Source organism: Papio anubis, chromosome 5 (genome assembly GCF_008728515.1).
Source record: "Papio anubis isolate 15944 chromosome 5, Panubis1.0, whole genome shotgun sequence".
NCBI lineage: Eukaryota > Metazoa > Chordata > Mammalia > Primates > Cercopithecidae > Papio > Papio anubis.
In genome coordinates, this window is record NC_044980.1 from 41718778 (window position 1) to 41739766 (window position 20989).

Genomic DNA, 20989 nt, shown 5'->3' on the forward strand with positions numbered 1-20989 from the left:
GTCTTATGAATGTGAATGAGGAAATATTTGACAGGCTACAGTCACATTTTCCATCGTACATGTGGCCTGTGACACTGAGGCCACCCAAAGAAGTGAGTAAGAAGGATCAGCTCAGATGGTCTCGTGCAAACATCAATGCAGTCCTCTATAAAGCCATGTCCCAAAACTACCTTTTCCATTCTGAGGAGAGTAATTATAGATTGTGCCCAAATCTGGTTTTTCCATCGCTTAACCAAATCCAAATACCAGGCCCAGAATAGAAGCTGTATGACTACTGACACTGTTTTGATTTTTAAATAGTCAACAAGATTATGAAGAATGATATCAGAAAGAATTCAATTTGCAACTAACTCTCGAATATTACATTCTGGCATATTATAATATGAGAGATTTAGTTAAAATTATACATAATTTCACCTTTCTGTCTGAATAATTTTTATGATGCTATTGAATGGCTCTTGGAATGTAATGGCTAATGAGCTCAATAAAATGAAAATTATTTATAAGCAAGACCCTTATTTAGCTGTTCACATGAACTTCATTGTAAAAACTAAGCTCAAAGAATTTCCTGTAACTAATACCAGAACCAGAAGCCAAAAATCACCCTGATGGTCAGTGACAATGAGTTCATCAACAGTTAAGAGTTTTTTCCTCAGACCGCAGGAATGCCTGTGACAAGAGTTTATAAGGAATGCGTCCTAGAGTGGTATGACCGAAAGAGGCTTTACAAAGCACCTAAAGCACAGGCTTTAACACAGTATTCTGTTCTTTCCACCATACCAATATGCTGTGGACAAGATAAAGCCAATCTGGGATGAAGGTGGCCACTTTCTAGGAGCATAACAGACACCTTTGATCTGGGAGATTACTAGCAACTCCACACAATAGGTTGAACATAGATGTGAGTGAATGCACATACTTTCTTTGGTTTTCCTCTCTTCCATCAAAGTTTCATTCATTTGACCAGTTATACAAATAACTCATACTCACTATCCTGCCACCATGTTTTTCGAGAAGGCAGCCGCAGTGCAAAGTGCAAAGAAACACACCACATTCTTTGAGAAAACCAAAAGTGCTGGCTAATTCAAGGCCAAATAGTGGCAGCTATAATCTTGAAACTCTGACACAATAACCTATGCTACAGCTGTTCTCTGGTTTTTCAAGTAGCATTGAAATTGGAGACAAATGGGGTTATAATCGCCAATTCAGATTATCTTGAAGTCTATTAATTAATCAATTAATTAGTTAATTAATGTAAATTCCATAAGACCAGGAATTTTCAGCTGTTGTCTTCACTGCGATATCCCCTTGACCTACAACAGTAGCCTGGGAAAGAGTGCTATATATTATAATTATTTGTTCAATGAATGGTTATGGATATGAATAGTGGGATCTGTATTTTATAAAAGTATTACAAAGCTGACATGAAACTGCTAAATAATGTCTATCTCATTACTCAAATACTATACGAGATAATTTCAACTGGCCTAGTTTCTATTCTCGTCAGAGTATGTAACTTTATTGCTTTACCAATTTGCAAGCCTTGACTCTTCCTCCACCCAAAAACATAACAAATCCAAGAAGGCTGAACTTTGTTTATCTGAATCACATTTATCCATGGAAATCAGGAAAATCCTGGCCTAATGTGGTGGCTCATGCCTGTAATCCCAGCACTCTGGGAAGCCAAGGTGGGTGGATCACCTGAGGTCAGGACTTTGAGACCAGCCTGGTCAACATGATGAAACCCCGTTTCCACTAAAAATACAAAAATTAGTCGGGCGTGATGCCTGTAATCCCAGCTACTTGGGAGGTTGAGGTGGGAGAATCACTTCAACCTAGGAGGCAGAGGTTGCAGTGAGCCAAGATCACGCCACTGCACTCCAAGCTGGGTGACAGAGTGAAATTCCAACAACAACAACAACAAAATCCAGTTAGTTAGATGGACAAAATATTTTATATTTTCAAGTATCTTCAAAGAATCGATTTCTAAGTAAAAATAACATGTATTTAAACCTATAGCCATATTACACAAGACTGTAAAACATTATTAGACTGCAAATACCACAGGAAGCTAGATGTGTTTAGACAGCACATAAAAAATAAATTAAAATGTTTATTTTTAAAAACATGCAAGATATTTCAGCTTGTAAAAAGTTTAAAATATCTCCTGGACAGCTAACTACTCCTTGTATTCTTACTAATACTCTACTTGTCTTAGCATGCTATCACATTAAATGGAATTCATTCATTGATTGATCTGTTAATAGTGATTTCTTCATAACTATAAACTTTTGAGAATTGGACTTATTCATCCTTGTATGCTCAGTACCTAGCAATAAATTTCTCAGTAAGTTATTAATAGAAGGATGTGGTAGAACATTAACATGAAAGCAATACATAACATCAGTTAGTCACTCAAAGAAGTTGAAGCCAGATGCGGTGGCTCACGCCTGTAATCCCAGCACTTTGGGAGGCTGAGGCAGGCGGATCACTTGAGGTCAGGAGTTCAAGACCAGCCTGGCCAACATGGCAAAACCCCGTCTCTACCAAAAATACAAAAATCAGCCAGGTGTGGTGGTGTGCACCTACAGCCCCAGCTACTTGGCAGGCTGAGGCAAGAGAATTGCTTTGAACCCAGGAGGCAGAGTCTGCAGTGAGCTGAAATCATGCCACTGCCCTCCAGCCTGGGTGACAACAGTGAAACTCCATCTCAAAAACAAAAATAATTTTTAAAAAAAGTTGAAAGGTATTTAATAAATTCAAATGACTTCTGTGATAATTCAAGCAATAACGATTTATAGAAAGAAAATCAAGAAGTAATTAATTATAAAAAAGAAAAAAATTATACCCCTTATTGTGTTGCTTTTTTTTTTTTTTTTTGAGATGGAGTCTCACTCTGTCACCCAGGCTGGAGTGCAGTGGCACGATCTCGGCTCACTACAAGCTCTGTCCCCAGGTTCACGCCATTCTCCTGCCTCAGTCTTCCGAGTAGCTGGGACTACAGGTGCCCACCACCACACCCGGCTAATTTTTTGTGTTTTCAGTAGAGACGGTGTTTCACCATGTTAGCCAGGATGATCTTGATCTCCTGACCTCCTGATCCCCCTGCCTCAGCCTCCCAAAGTGCTGGGATTACAGGCATATTCTACCACTTTCTAATTACTCAATGGGAACACTATCTCTGCCTTACAATGAAAAGCCTATCATATAATCAATCCAAAAATTGGGAAGGAAAAATAAAAAATATCTGTGGCTCTTACGTCATAAGATTGTTGTCATAAAATCCTTTTAGACATCAAGTAGAAGTTAGGTAAGCTATACAGGCATTCTGGGCTACTGGGAAGCAAATGATATCTTGGCCACTAAAGAAAGTCTAAGCCAATAAACTTTCATGACATTCTAAAATGAGTTCTTGTCATGCAATGTGATGTGCTTCATTATATAATCTTAGTTCGTGAGCATGTTATGACTATGGCCAAAGTAAAGGAAAACAGGAGTGTCTCTAAATCAATCATGGACCTTGAAGACAGACAGACTGTATGACAGATGCAATTTTTCTTGGCACCACTTGGGCGTAACTAATTGATGACAATCATATGTCCACACTGGCACATTTCCACAGGGGATGTGTGTGAATATGTCACCACATCTGGATGCTAGGCATGCTGGGGTCCTGAGGCACAAAGACCTACTAACTCCAGAGGCCCAGCAGCTGTACTCAATGAACACCGTGGGAGCTCCACAGAGTGATGAAAGGACTAAATTACTGCAAACTGTAAATACAGATTTATTTCATTAAAATACGAGGTAACTGCTACAGCCATCTCTTGTTCAAACAGACATTTGCCCCTTAAAAAAAAAAAAGGAAAAAAGCTAGCATCTATGTATATATATATTCCTAACTTCATAAATTTGCATTTCTCCTGTGAAAAGATAACACACGCAAGAAAATCACAATGTTTCTACAAATCTCTTTCAATAAAAAAAATTCACACAGAAAAATATGATGATCTACTGTCATCATTTTAGCAAGAATAGTCCTTTTCCATTTAATTCAAATGGAAGATTTACATAATTTGTTACAAAGTTTATGTTGAAAATTCAACATACTATAGTAAAAAAATTATAATATATTAATATATTTCACCTTTAATATGAAAGAAAGATGACTATAAATAACTTACAAATAGAGAAACTAGACTGAATTAATAATCTTATTCTGATCCTACATAATAAATTATGAATAAATTTATAGAAGTATTTGAACTATGTTAACAATTATGTGAAGCAATGAAAAGCTCTCTCATGAAAAGTCTTTGGTCCTATTTACACAATTACTTCAATAAAAAATGTAGAACTGAAAAAGTATTCATATATGTATAATTAAATATTTCTCATAAACCTTTCATCAAATAATTACTTTTCCCAAGCAGTGTCACAGAAATCATCCTACAACAGTAGTTTATATCATGTCCTCATAGATAAAATTCTAATTTTAATCAGATCAGAAACAAAAAATTCATTTGTCTTATCCTTTTTCCTTTCAGATCATTTTTCCCATCTCTCTTATTTCCTTTGACATTTCCCTTAAGGTCCTGTCTTCCTTCAAGATGCACTACAGTCATGATGCTCTTCACTCCACATCCACCTATTTAACACTGGACTGATTTTCCAAGATGTCTGTTTAACCTAGGCTGATCAACGGGTTACAAGAGAGGTATGTCAAATTAATCCTTCCCTTCCCTAAGGATAACTAAGACATGAAAGGCATTTTTCTTTCTCTATTATGATTGCCACTCATCTCCTAAACATTTATGTGGTGAAAGAGGGCATTACGAATACATTAGATTTTTTCACATGTGGACTGAATAGAGAAAGCAGTTTCTTTTTAGGAAAATCATAAAACGTTGTTTAACACATCCTTTTCACTTGCAGGCCTACAACTGTTCTCGTAGCAAAATGATGGCTTTAAAAAGCACAGCTTAATATCCTATGTAAAAATTGGAATAAGTAACTAAAAAGTAGACTTCTTATGTAAAAATTTAAAAATAAAGTCAATGACTTTTCTCATCGTCTATCTTCAATTCATCTAAGATTCTCAATAAACATGAAAATCATATCACAGAAATGCTGGTCCCACCACGAAATAGTATTTTGATTCTATATATTTGACAAACACAAACTATAGATTGGAGGAAGGAGTGGAGAAGGAGTGAGAGAAGTAAAGAAGCATAGGAAAGAAAGGAAGGAAGAAATAAAAGTGCGGCTGACATAACTGCTGACACTAATACAATTAAGGTAGCCCCCTGATTTCATCATCTAAGTTTCTTTCACCACTACTAGTAGCTGGGACATTCCAGCCAGAGATTAGGATTCTGCATCCAGTCCAGCACAAGTACTCTGGCTGGCTCTAAGAACATTGTTTGGCTTATTTTCTCATCAGATGATGCTTTTGTCTCTAGACAAAAGCATAAGGTTGATGTCTAAAACTTTTATGAACAGAAGTTAACAGTTTTGTCCACAAACATTACCATCCTGGTAAACAAACTAATTCTATTTAATGAGTTACCTTGTCTCTCTGACTTACAGTGTCACATCAATGCAACTGCTAGTGAACCAGCCTCCCCACAAAACAGGCAGCAGTTGTCCTACCAGGGATAACTCCATAGGATCTCTTCTCTGACTCCTAAGTAATATCAGAGTTCCAGAATGGGGACCCAAAGGTGAGCAGGACAGATGCAAAGTACCCTGAGGGTCACCACATTCATCACCCAATGGCCCTATTTGTACGTCCCTCAAACCCTTTATCCAACATCATGGAGAATAAGCTAGTAAAATGGAGTCCTTCAACTTTGCCATTCTGCTTAATATCCTCCCAAGAGCAGACCAATGCCCAAATGGCAAGTGGCAGGAACAGCTGCTGCTCTGATTCATATTTCAAAACATGAATAGCTTTATGAAAAGAACACTTTCAGCAGCCTTTTCCGCCCTGAGTATATGAGAGCTAACTCAGCAAAACAGTAACCAGCACACAGGTTTATTACTTGATCTTGCTCTTCAAGGCCTCTCTTTTAAGACCTTTTGTCTTTATTCAGTGTGACCAGAAACCAAAAAGATACAACTTGATGTACTTAAAATGCTTCGTTTGACCTCTTTCCTCAAATCAAACCACAGAGAAACAAGACTTCTGATTTCCCCATTAATAAATATTCAAGAATTTGGAATAACAAATTTTCCTTTTCTAAAATGAGTCAATAATATTTGAGTTGATGCTAATCCAGGGACAGCAAAATCTAAATAGTAAGACTAAGACCAGAATATGGCTTGTTCGTTAACAACTTAACTTCTTTACCTAGGATTACATATGTAAAACACCACTTTAAGAAACAGTCATCTTTTTCAGAAGCCATCTACAGCTGACCCTTGAACAACATGGGTTTGAGCTGCGAGGGTCCACTTATCCACAGATTTTCTTCTGCCGCTGCCACTCATGAGAGCAAGACCAACTCCTCCTCTTCCTCCTTCTTCTCATCTCATTCAACATAAAGACAAGGATTAAAACCTTTATGATGATCCACTTCCACTTAAGGAATAGCAAATATATTTTCTCTTCCTTATGATTTTCTTAGTAACATTTTCCTTTCTCTACTATTTAATACATATAACATAAAATTTGTTAATGGATACACATTTTGTTTATGTTATCAGTAAGCATTCTGATCATCAGTAGGCCATTAGTAGGCACATTTTTGGAGATTCAAAAGTTATATATGGATCTTTAATTGTATGGGCGGGTCAGTGCCCTACCCCCTACATTGTTCAAGGGTCCACTCTATTTCCTTTTCTCCACACACACATCTTTACACACACTGCAAGCCTCTCCACTGCAAACGCTTACCTGACTTTTTTACCTTGCTCAGTGAGCATCTTTACCAAATCAGCAATGGGGTATTGAGCTTTGGCTGCACAGAGACCATAGCCTGCAAGGAACATTAAGAACACAGAAGAATGTGTTTTTTATTTTGAAATTACATGAAGTACAACTTCTCTCTTGATCAAAACACATGTTTATGCCAAGAGAAGCAATCATTTAACAGGACTAGAAATGAAAGCAAACTTATAAGCTTGGCTTTTAAAAATATTGCCCTATATTTGAAATTGAAAGCGTAATGATTGCTCCTCAATCTTCTGTAGTATCTAATACCACTGTACACCCCCGACCCCGACACTGCACATACCCCTTGGGTGTTCCCTCTCATCTCTTTCTCTGTCTCTCTCCGTCTCTCTCTCTTGTGTTTTTAAACTCTCTTCATACTTGGCTTTGATGACACTGCAGTCCTCTGTCCCAGCCTAATTTTGTTATTATTCTTCCTCTAGTTCCTTCAATAGTTTATCTCCTTCTTTTCTCCGCTTATATGACAAAGCTTCCAAAGGGCTTTAACTTTGCCCCTTACAATCTCCTTGAAAATCTCAGCTTATCTCATGACTTCAACAACCATCTGGTGATTCCCAGTCTGTCTGCAGGCTTGACCTGTCATTTGAGCCCCAGTATAACATGCCTCTTGTCCCATCTCCACCTCAAATTTAACATCTCAAAAAAAGAACTCAAAATTTCCTCCCCACACTCCAAAAACTGTTTCCATATTTCTGATGTTATTACAGGTATAATGAAGAACTTCAGTCATCTTCACCGCCTTTTCTGTCCATTCTACCTGCACAATGAATCTCACATCTGTTCCCACTTTTCTATCCCCATTTTTTCAAATGCCAAGTCTCTGCTCAAGCTATTCCCACTGGCTTCTCCCATCCCAACACCATCTATCCTCTAAGGCCTAAAAACAAATCCTCATCTCCCTACAAACCTTCATAGGTTTCTTGTGATCAAAAAATTGTGCACATAGTTCAGTTTAGCCCTTATCATAACCCACCTTGCATTACTGATCTACCTATCTGACTTCATCATTAGATGGAAAATGCCTAGAGGAAATAGATTGTGTCCTCTACATCTTTACACCTTTACACACCAGAACAGCGTTGCTCAACAGGTAAGACCAATGACACTTGGGGTGTGATGATTCATTATGCAGCAGTGCCCCACACATTACAGTACATTTCGTTTATCTGCTTCCATCCACTAACTGACAGTAGCAGTCCCATCTTTGGACACCAAAAACCCAAATACACCTATTTCAAATGCCCCTAAAAAGTGATATTGTCCCAAGTTGAGAAAGTTTACACTGTAACATTCCACTCAGCTAATGTCTCCTATTTTTATTTCAGTACATAACTAACTAGTAAACTACTCACATGTCAAATCAGTAGATTTTCTTTACAGAAAACTCATTTGATAACATGATAGTGTTAAAATCTTAATCTGAAACCAATGTATTACCCGTAATACCACAGTATTCTGTGATAACAGTGAAGAGCTAAAACTCAGATAACTAGAAAATTGAGGCCTGGAGAGATTAAACGACTTGGGTAATGTCACGTAGATTAAGAATTCTTAATTAAGAACAAAAGTGAGGTATCGTGACTCCAAACCAAGCACTTTCTACCAGACCACATTGCCTCATTTTGTTGAAAACCACATGATTCTTGATGATTTTTTAAATAATCATTTTTGAAAAAAGAATAACATTTATTGAGCAACTCTAATGAGTAGGCTAAAGATTTTCATATACTATATCTAATTCCGTCTTGACAATGGGCCCAAAAATTACCAATGAGAAAAAAAAAGACTCGAAAACGATGTAAACATGTACACATAATCACAGAAAGACATGGCTAGAACCCACTGTAAGAATTTATAGAATTACCATGTGATCTCCAGATTAATAACTTAAACTGGGAATTCTCAGTATTTTTCACTTAGTAATCATAGAAGTGCTATTAAGTTTCCATCATATTTTCAAAACTAAAGAAGTTTCAATTCTACTTTCCTATTATAAGAAATTTTAACGTCATCAATTATAACAGCTTTATAGGTTATTTGCTTTTGCTTTTTTTCTTTACCTGGTGTAATAATAATGCTATTAGCTTCTCGAATCATATCAATTGCATTGTCAAGGTTGATTTCCGTATGTGTGCCAGAAATTTCCATGGGTTTTCCACCAGCTGTTGAAGTAGTACCATAGCCTCCAAGAATCACATTAGCCAGGGAGCGATTCATTGCCTGGAGAGCCAAATTATCAGCTGTGAGAGTTTAATCCACATAACTTTTTGAGAATGGTACAAACGTTGTCTATATGATATTTGGAATCATTTTAAAAGGTTTATTTGATCATTTACAACATTCTACTCAGATAAATTTCAGCTGGTTTCTGAAAATCACTTCAAAAATTTAAATGACAGAAGATATCTGAGAACTACATTACATTTTTCCCTATCAAATCAATTGCAAACTGATATATTTTCAGTAAAACAGTCAATAGAAACAAAGAACTTAATAAAAAATTATCAGTAAAATTCATAAAGTAATGAAAAAAATCATATCTACTTATTACTGTCTGAATGCTGATTGAGCAATTTTATCTCTCAGCTGAATTCTGCTACAGATTCCATCTTCACAGATACCAGCTGTGAAGAAGCAACTGGTAAGAATCAAAAGAGTAAAGATCCATTTCGTCTAGAATATTGCTGCCCTCTGTCATCAAGAAAATAGAAATATGGGGGTGATACTGTCTAATTTTCCAAATCAATTATAGCTCCATAAAGCCCCATACCTAAGTTTTAATAGAAGTAACTGGGTTCATTATTAGGACTCTAAAATATTTCACTTCCAAATAGGTAGAAGAATAAGGTTATATACTCTTTAAAATTTATACTCACTCTTTTAACTAGAAAAATAATCATAAAAGAAAAATAAGAGAAATGAACTTCTCATGCTCATTTATAATCACTCAAGAATGTACCATAGGAATGCCACTGCTAAAATATGTGACAATAACTGATGTGGTTTTGAAAACAGTTCATTTATAGACCTCTAGATGTGGGGTAGTTCTGAGTAATCAAATGCATTTTAAGATTTCAAGTCACTACATGTGATCAAAACAGTCATTCTACATGATCATAACTGACTTTATCACTTCAGAAAAAATTTCCAAAAACTTATTAAACTCTATTTTAAGTGCTGTAATAAATATATTATTGATTCATTATATCACTTAAAAGCTATGTAAGTGTCAATCTATTGCTTGTTTTTAAAATACAACACTTTAGTATTAAAAAAGTAAAAAAGCACCAAGATCTTCAATGATAAATACCACATGGAGAAAACTATAGCCGCCCCACACAATGATGGCTCAGCCTGCTACTAGCTTGGTGGAGACATTTCCATTATGCTGAGTAGGGCCCAGGCAAAGGCAGGGAGGAAAAGGTACACAGAAGATGAGCAAGAAGCCAGACTGTAATAAAGCCTAAATAACATAAATTTCAAAGATGATGAATCAAAATGTTGCCAGAATTGTAATTGCTCTTTCAACCTAAACTCTATTTATCAGATACAACATTGACATTTTACAGAGCCCAAAGTCTGACAAATTTGTCTAAGGTTATTACATACAAAATAAAACCTGAAATGTCTTTACATGTATTATTAATGGATAAGAAGGTGAAAGAATTAAAGTAATGTCTTTTTTTTTTTTTTTTTTTTTTTTTTTTTTGAGATGGAGTCTCGCTCTGTCACACAGGTTAGAGTGTAGTGGCATGATCTTGGCTCACTGTAACATCCGCCCCCTGGGTTCAAGAGATTTTCCTGCCTCAGCCTCCAGAGTGGCTAGGATTATAGGTGTACACCACCACACCTGGCTAACTTTTTATATATTTGGTAGAAATGGGGTTTCACCATGTTGGCCAGGCTGGTCTCAAACTCCTGACCACAAGTGATCTGCCTGCCGTGGCCTCCCAAAGTGCTGGGATTACAGGAATGAGCCACCATGCCCGGCTAAAGTAATGCTTTTAATTAAGTTCACAATCCCAAGCTGACATGATGTTTTAAATTCCTAACACATTCCTCCCATATTTAAATCCAACATTTAATGAAAATCCATATAGCCACATCTGAGACTTCCCAAACATTCAACTCATTGATCTAGATTAATCCTTTCTAGTTTTGAATTATACAATTCTGAAACTGTTATCAAAATAAATGTTCTACCAAATTGTTGCCCTTAAAAATTGATTTAAAGGACTATTTCGGACATTAAGATATTTCTGTGCATAACTTTTTTTAAAAAAAAAGTCCGGTGAACAAAGAGCCTCCAACACCTGTATCATACAGTCCTGCAGAAGATCACAGTAGTAGATGTACCGCTGTACAGAGGTAGAGGGACAGAGGAGAGGGATAAATAAACCATTTTATTCTAACTCGGCTTAAAAGGAACCATTATTTCCTCCTATAAAACTGAATGAAGAAGAAGGAAAGAATCTCTGAGGACATTTAATTAATGTGTATCCACTTCTGATGGCATCTTAGGGACAAAAAAAAAGGAACCACACAGTAGTTTAACAATCATAGTCAACTTGTTAAACACGTATCCACAATTACATCACCATTAAGCTATAATAATTCCATGTGGTCTCTTAAAAATGAAATTATTTTCATCTCTAAATTTACCATTGCAACATCATAGTCTCAACAAATGTTTAGCGTTTATGGTTCTGTTTTGTTTCTCTCTCTCTCTCTCTTTTTTTTTTTTTTTTTTTTTGCCTGCTTAAATGATTAATGAGACTATCCTATGATCACTGTTCCAGAGATTGAACAGTTCCCAGCTTCCAAGACAAAGAATTTGCAACACTGTTTAAGGCTATTCCTTTTAAGCTATTAAGCCAATAATTAAAATTGCATTCTACATTAAAAAGAACCCTAATTCACATAATTCTGAACACACTGTTAAGAAATCAATCTGAAAGCAAGGGACAGGTCATAAAACTGACAAAGTCAAAGCAATAATAACATATACCATTTACTAGCATCTCTCATTTCAATGCTTTGTAGGTATTAATTAATCACAAAGGAAAAAAAATATTTTTGATTTGGCTTTTGATCCACTTCATTCTGTTCTATTTTCATTTGGAACCAAGCAGCAAAGTGCAAAAATCAGAAAATTTGATCTCAAAATGCTGTTCAATTTTTGTGAGACCTCTCTTTCTGAGGCAATCTGGATACTATCACAAAGAAACTGTAAAATCATAGAGATTAATGTCTATATGATATTTGGGTATCATTGATTTGAGTTGGTTGTTTGGACACTGTCAACATTTTTCAGTTTTTATAATCTTGGATATTGTGCAACCATAGCACTGAGCTCAGAGGACACCCAAAAGAATTCTTTGTCAGAACAAAAATTCAATTTTGGGGATTGCTGGTTAGCCACTTGGGGTGCATTCCATTCCCTCACACATAATAAAATCACCCTGTTCTAGTTTGGACTTGCATGTTTCCTTCAATAAATAACAGTGAAGGTCAACATACTGGTACCATGTTAACTCTACTATATCTGCTATCATAATATATCTGGAGAAGACTCTAAAACATGAAATAAGCTAACAAAATATTTATCTAATGTTCACTTAACAAACCAATTTGTGTGAATGTGCCAGGTACTTGGCCAGACTCCACAAACACAAAGGTGAATAATAAATGGTGCCTTACAATACTTTCTCAGTAAAATGAGAATAATATTTCCTACCTTCAGAATTTGTGTGGGGATTAAATGGGCTATATTTTGTAAAGCATCCAGCATAATGACTGTTATCCTGCACTAATGCCTAATTTTGAGTAGCTATTTTATTTTTATGATTATACTGATCTACCTAGAGCTGCTAAGCACAGCCATAAGAGACTGAATAAATCTATAATTTCCTATAATAAAGAAGCATAAAGAAGGTTTATCAATGAAGGTTAATGTAAAAAGTGAGAAATCGAAAATTTTAGAAGAAAAGATAATTTCTATCTTCAAAATCGAAAAATATGACAGGCTTGTATTTGCTGGTTTCTGACTTGTTTTGTAACAATGCCTAGGAGTAGAGATCATACAGTAAGACAAACACATTGAACATCACAAGTAAGAGCTTTGACTGGTGAATGCCTTGTGGAGATCAATTTAGCAATATCAAAAGCCAACAAAAAGTTCTTACTCCCTTTGACCATGTTAATTGCACTTATAAAAACTAGACCTAAGGAAATAATCAAAGATGTATAAGAAGGAAAACTGCAACAAAAAAAAAAAAAAAAAGAAAGTTAAAAACAACTATTATGAATTTGAATAAACAGATTCTGGTATATCTGTGTGCTATAATAGTAGGAGCTAAAAATTATTAGAAAATTAAACATTAATTAAACCTTCATTAAAATTAAGGTTAGACAATTACATAATATATTCAGTAGAATATATTTAAACATATTCATATAAAAAAGACTAGAATGTTAACTGTTAAGTGGTAATAGAAGTTTAGGTAATTTTATTTTTTTATTTATCCTTTTCTGTTTCTTCCAAATTTCCTACATTAAACATCTTTGATTAATTGGTTTTTTTTTTTTTTTTTTTTGAGACAGGGTATCACTCTGTCACCTAGGCTGCAGTCCAGTGGTACAATCACAGCTCCCTGCAGCCGCAACCTCCCCAGGTGATCCTCCTGCCTCAGCCCCCCAAGTAACTGGGACTACAGGCATGTGCCACCATGCCCAGCTAACTTTTATATTTTTTGTAGAGACAGGGTTTTGTCATGTTGCCCAGGCTGGTCTTGAACTCCTGGGCTCAACTGATCCACCTGCCTTGGCCTCCCAAAGTGCTAGAATTACAGGTATGAGCCACGGTACCCGGCCAGAATATTTTTTAAAATTAAAACTTCAACTGTTCTTGAATCCAAATTATCAATCTGACCCAATGTGATATTTATGGCCTCCGGCAGCTATTGGAATAATTTGGTAGCTCTATATACAGAATAGGAATACAAAATATCTATGGAACGCTGATGGTAAATGGCACGCCTGTGGCAGTGAAATGGAAAGAAAAGAAATAGAAGACCTAGAGAAAACAAATAAAAAAATATAAAAGAATAGGAAAAATAAGAGAAAGGTGATATAATTGCAGAACACATAGAAGAGAGTACTTTCAACAAGTACCTCTTGCTACCTTATTCTAGTGTTGCAGAAGAGTTACTGTAAGACTTACTATGGTTGCTATAACTAATAATAATAAAAGACACTAAGTGAAGAAGGAAAAGGAGAGTAGTAAGAGAGACACAGACAGAAATGTGGGGAATACTCTTCATAAATTTAAAAACCTAAAGAAAACCATTTTTTAAAAAGGATAAAACAAGAAATTAACCATGCTGACATTTCAAGAACTAGATACAAGTCTTCTTCCCTCCTCTCCCCATATCAATATGCCACAGGCTTTGTTAACATTCAAATCCTTCAAATCCTCCCATTTAACTTTAAAAGCCACTGACAAACCTCAAGTTTAAGTAAGTAATAATGAAAATCTGCTGCCCCCTGCTGGTCATTCAAATTCATCAACTGAAGCAAAATCAAACTAAGGGTTAAAAGCACTTTTACAGAAAACTGTTTCTAGTACAACTTCACAAACATTTTTTCTTCACAAATGTTTCTCCTTTCTGTCACAAAGCTGACACTTTTCAAATAGGACACATAAACCTTCACCTTTCCAAATTCCCCAAGCAATTTAGGTAATTTAATTTTAAAACCCCTTAGCTTGTTTTGAATTTGGGCTATCAAACCCTTTGTTTGGCAATACAGCCTAAGAAACAAAAATATTTTTACTATGAAAAGATACTTCAGCCTTCCAAATTACAATGAGATTTTCAATTAAATCGTAAGAAAAATCCTGAGTTGTAAAATAAGGCAGTTTTTTTAAATACTGTAATAAACGAATGAAGGTAGAGTAAGTATCTGATATGGTTTGGCTGAGTCCCTATCCAAATCTCATGTCAAATTGTAATCCCCACATTTCATGGGTTGGGGGGGCCTGGTGGAAGGTGATGGATTATGGGGGTTGACTTCCACCTTGCTGCTCTTATGCTAGTGAGTTCTCACGAGATCTGGTGGTTTAAAAGTGTGTGGCACATCCCCCTTCACTCTCTCTCCTGCTCCACTACGGTAAGATGTGTTTGCTTCCCATTCACCTTCCGCCATGATTGTAAGTTTCCTGTGGCTTCCCAGTCATGCTTCCTGTTAAGCCTGTGGAACTGTGAGTCAATTAAACCTCTTTACTTCATAAATTACCCAGTCTGAGGTAGTTCTTCACAGCAGTGTAAGAATGGACTAATACAGATCCCTTTCTTGTCTAAATTATTTATCAGTATAAAATCACATTCTGGTTTCACTTAGCTTCATACTTGTACTGTAACAGTTATTCAAAAGTATTATTTAGAAAATAACACCTATAATTTGAAAAAATGTTCTACTCAAACCTTTAATTATAATATTTGCACAGCATCTTCTTGCCCTCAAGAAGAGAACTTGAAACAAACAGAAAAGCTAGGAAGTATTAGTGTTGTTACATTTTTCTGTTCTTTTTTTAAAAAAACATCATCACACACTGGGTCCTATTGTGGGGAGTGGGTAGAGGGGAGAGATAGCATTAGGTGATATACCTAACGTAAATGACAACTTAATGGGTGCAGCACACCAACATGGCACATGTATACATAGGTAACAAACCTGCACGTTGTGCACATGTATCCTAGAACTTAAAGTATAATTTAAAAAAAAAAAAAATCATGCTGACCGCAAAACTTCTAAGGTAGAAACTCTCACAGATGACCAACAGAAGTGTAAATTAGAACGACCTTTCCAGAAACATGGCTATAAGTATAATGAGGCTATAAATTCTAGGACTCTATCTTAAGAGAAAAATCTGAAATGTCAAAGATATGCACAAAGAGAAATCAAAATCAAACAACTTCATATGTATAGCATTAAGGGGAAATTAAATAAATTTTGTATATCCATATTATGGATTAGGGTAAAGTCTCTTAAAATAGAATTTTTAATGACAAAAAGTCAACAATGTAGTATGTAAGTTTTTTTAAATGTAGGACAATATACAACATGGTCAGACAAGTAAATACACAGATATGCCATACATAAGGAAATAAACCAAAATCTTACCTGTTTATCTCCAGATGCACTAGAAGATTTTCATCTTTCTATTTAATTTTCCTAATTCTTTACAGTTGGGTACCTTAAAGGCAGTCTTGGAAATTTATGCAAATGAAACACTCTGCTATTTCTGCTGAAGAGAATTCAAAGCTACCATACTCTTTTTTTTTTTTTTTCTTTTGAGATGGAGTCTCACTATGTCACCCAGGCTGGAGTGCAGTGGCATGATCTTGGTCACTGCAACCTCCGCCTCCTGGGTTCAAGCAATTCTTTGCCTCAGCCTACCAAATAGCTAGGATTACAGGCACCTACCACCATGCCCAGGTAATTTTTGTATTTTTAGTAGAGACGGGGTTTCACCATCTTGGCCAGGCTGGTCTTGAACTCCTGACCTCGTGATCCACCCGCCTTGGCCTCCTAAAGTGCTGGGATTACAGGCGTGAGCTACAGTACCCAGCCTACAATACTCATTTTTATGGCTAATAAAAGAAATGACAAGCACATCCATGTTTTCAGAAAGTCATTTCCTTTTCTTTCATGTATGTGTTGTTTCTTACCACACACATGATGTATGACAGGATAGCACCAGACGAGCCTATGAGTGCACCCACAATGGTCAGCAGATTGTTGTTGAGCAGGAAGCCCTCTGCACACAGGGCCCAGCCTGAGTAGCTATTCAGCACAGTGATGACGACGGGCATGTCGGCACCCCCAATAGCAGCTGTCAAAGTCACACCCTAGAACAACAATCAAAGTACAACTCAAAATTAATAACATAAAAATAAAACCTCTGGCATTTAACATTTTGCTCCTTAATTATTCTAGCTTTCCCATTAATATATTTACATATAAGTTCCACTTCTGGTAATAAGTGTCTCCCATCTGACCAACACTTCCACAGGTATAACAACTATAAACACCGAGCCACCCACCCCCCTGAAAAAAATCCCTACATTTTAAAAAAACACTTTTCAGTGATGAAAAACAGGCAGAAACTGGAGAAGTATCTACATTTGGAAAAACATAACGACACCAAGTGAATTTCCCAATTTTTGTGGCTTTAGACTGAGGGCAATCCCCTGTTGGTACCAATTAAAGAAATTATAAAATATAAGCCCACAGTCTTACTGGCTTGAAGATCCTGAAGATAGCACTTGAGATGACTAAGGCAGCTGGAAAGTAATAAGGGAAATCCCACAAAGGAGCAGGCTAGAGAGAGGGAGTCCCAGTTTCTGTGTATAAATTCTACTCAAATCTCTGGATGACTCTTGAACTATACATATGTGAGACAGACTCCAAGCAATCCTGTTAAGGATAAAATAACAACAGATTTCAGCTGCCCCTCCCCACCATAAGGGAGTCAAAATTTGGAATTTGAGTTTAGCCAAGTTAGCTGGCTACAAAAATGCATAAATAAAAAATAATAATCAATACCCTTTGAAGGAATATAACATAATCCAAAATGTCTATAATGTATCATTAACAATGTCTGTGATACAACTCAAAACTACTAAACACAGGAAAGGAAAAAGCTTTTTGCTTATTTCACATATTTTTACCTTTTTTTGCTTGTTACAATGAGAGCATATTCATGTACTACTCATTTAAGCCAAAAACAATAAAATAAATTCAAAAACTACTTTGTCTAAGACATTCTCATAGAACCAATAAATCCTTTAAATATATTCACTGCTTCCCTGAAACAACAATTCTTAAAGTTTTGTTTTGTTTTGAGACAGACTCTTGCTTTGTCGCCCAAGCTAGAGTGCAATGGCATGATCTTGGCTCACTGCAACCTCTGCCTCCCAGGTTCAAGCAATTCTCCTGCCTCAGCCTCCCAAGTAGCTAGGAATACAGGCGCACACCACCATGCCTGGCATATTTTTGTATTTTTAGTAGAGACAGGGTTTCACCATGTTGGCCAGGCTAGTCACAAACTCCTGACTTCAGGTAGTCCACCCACCTCGGCCTCCCGAAGTGCTGGGATTACAGTCATGAGCCACCACGCCCAGTCACATTTGTATATCTTTTATTTTGAGACTTCATTAACCGATTCTGCCTTATTAGATTAAAAACATCAAAATTATTTTTCTTTTGTTTAAAACAAAAATCAGTGCAACAAGCCAGAATAAAATTAGACTATGAGCATTAATATAAAGACGAGATTTTAATTTACTTTTCAGTGATCTCAAGTTTCTGTGTTGAAATCATGACTTAACTCTCATAATCACACAAAAATAAGTAACATTTTTACACTATAAATTAGGTGTTTCTGAATCAAGGAGCCAGTAAGTATTTCATAAGCAATTGCTATGTGTCTAACTTTGTGTTAGGCACTGTAGATAATTTTTTTAACTTAAATATAAACCTTATCTACAGATTATACACGGAAAGAACATGAGTAACAGTGAATAACAGCAAATAATAGCACTGCATGAAACAACATCATACATTGATATAAGATGCCAGACTGCCATATAGACAACTAAAAACTACTGTTTCAATATACTAAATGTAAAAATTACAGAGAAAGAGGAAGGCTGAACCTATCATAAAAGGCTTAACTGAACACTCTCACTGAGCATACGGGGTTTTTTAACTGCATTTCATTTTATACTTATTTGATTTCATGTCATATCTTCCAATGATGTGACAGCAACTAGTGGGCAGAGACTATCTTACTTGTATTGTATAAACCCCGAAGCACTATTTTGTAGGGCTTGTCATATAGTAGGCACCTAATACATTGAAACCCTTGGCCTTTTTAAGCTCCTGTTCACCAACACATTGATCCAGTGAAAAGACTCCAGAGCAATAAAGGCATCTCATGTGACAACTTTAAAATGAACAATTAAGTTGCAAGAAAGAATAATGTTCTTCCTACACTCTTCTGTGTTTTCCAGATTCTAAAAAGATGAACATGTGACATAATTTGAAAACATTTTTATTCCATCAAGGTTTTTGATGAGATAAAAATCTGATTATACTTTAATCTAACCAAATATTACCAGTTTTTCACCAAAGATGTACTTTTCAATCTCTGACTTCTTACCATGACAGCAGAGAGAGCAGACACAGAACCCAGACAGGCGATGCCAGTGGTAAAGCTTGGGTCTACCATGAATGGGATTATCCCGCCCACACTAGCAGCCAGTAAGCCTGCATTGAGTAAGTGCCTTCCAGGCAGTAGGAGAGGGGCAGATTTCAGGAGACCTAGAGCCAAGCACATAGTAGTTAGAATTCAGAATGTGTTGTAAGAAACCCCCTCACACACACCCAAGTGTGTCTTTTAATCCTAAACTACCAAAATTTAACATTAGCATAACATGGTATTTAAAATATTACTTTATATTAGTAGGTATGAAACAAAAGCAAATTAGAATTATTACACATAATAAACATGAACAGAGACAGAAAAACTATGGTTCGACTTCACTATTCTTTTCCCTATTTTGATCACAAAACAATTTCTTTCCTTTTTGTCATGAAATCTTAAGAAGTTATTTTCTTACGTATGACCAACACGGAAGTTGTTAAGTGTGGGTTTATTTATTTAAAACTTCATGCATGCCAGTCTTCTGACAAAAATAAAGTATAAAAAAGTAAAAATAAACAAATAGAACTTCAATATGGAATCCTTGCACACTAGTATTTCAGATTCTATTAACTGAGCCCAAGAAAGAAACCTTGTTTGTTATTTGTTCCTAAAGGCAAAGCATGAGATTAAAATGTTTGAAACTTGAAGTTCTTTTATGATTTTCAAGTTTCGTGGAAGTTCCCCACTTAATTTTCATGACTTTATTACTGAGAGGCAAGACCATGTTTTTAAATCACAAACTAGTTTATCTAGAGACTTTTTTGTAAAAACACTGACAGCAGCCTCGGTAGGGTTTTTTTCTCCACTTCTATTTTCATGATTGACTTTACCAGCAGCAAAAGTTGTCATGCTAGAGTCCTAAAGTGTGTATTTGTTTTCAAAATAAGTACTGTTTACTACTCACACAAACTTATTTAATAAGTTCCTATTTTGGAAAATGTATAAAGTTCATTTCTGTGAATTCTACATAGTCATCTCTAACCAAGGATTATGAGGATGCTGTTTCGTTCACATGTATTATCAAAAGTCAACTAGTCCCTTTATGCAAATTCCTGTGCACTAATTTCCTCCATTAGCTGTCTGCAAATGAAACAGCTTCAAAGCTTTATGAGACTTGTTAAGTATCAATAAAGGGGAAGGATGGGGGGAAAAAAACTTTTACAATTTCTGAGTGCTATATGAATACTCTTCACCTAACAGTTTTACCGTTAAGGTATTTTCTTGTTTTACTCTTTTTTATTAGTATTAATATTTGATTTTTTTATAAAAAGTAGAGATAGGGTCTCGCTATATTGCCCAGGCTGGTCTTGAACTCTTGGGCTCGAGAGCCTCCCACCTCAGCCACCCAAAGTGCTGGATTGTTGGCATGAGCCATTGCGCCCAACCATGTTAATGTATTTTCTGAAATTAAAATGGATCCCTAAATGCCCTAAACATAGCTATTTACTTCTATGTTATGCTGAATCACTTACCCTGCAATTTTCCATAGGCAATGAGAGACCCACTAAAGGTGACGCCACCAATGTAAGTGCCGAGGTAGGCCACAATCTTGGTGAGATTTGCTGCTGCATCCGTAGCAAAATGTGGATATTCTATAATGTACTCAGCTATGCAAGTAAGTACAGCTGCCAAACCCACTAAACTGTGAAAAGCAGCAACTAATTGAGGTAAATCAGAAATCTGGATGCGTTTGGCAATTGTCAATCCTGTTATGAAATGAAGGTCAAAAATAAATTAAAACTTGACAAATTTTTGAGAAGTAA

General features: G+C 35.9%; 1 protein-coding gene across 7 annotated transcripts in view; it reads right to left on the bottom strand.

Moving 5' to 3' along the window:
- NNT (nicotinamide nucleotide transhydrogenase) overlaps positions 1-20989 on the bottom strand; it is a 97124-nt gene that overhangs the window by 23785 nt on the left and 52350 nt on the right. For all 7 annotated transcript variants that reach the window (XM_009208384.4, XM_009208381.3, XM_009208385.4 and 4 more), the window contains 5 exons: positions 20699-20932; positions 19182-19342; positions 16687-16866; positions 9016-9175; positions 6899-6980 (listed from right to left, as the gene is read on the bottom strand). In XM_009208384.4, the coding sequence (XP_009206648.3) occupies positions 6899-6980; positions 9016-9175; positions 16687-16866; positions 19182-19342; positions 20699-20932 (817 nt within the window). The remainder of the gene's footprint in view (positions 1-6898; positions 6981-9015; positions 9176-16686; positions 16867-19181; positions 19343-20698; positions 20933-20989) is intronic.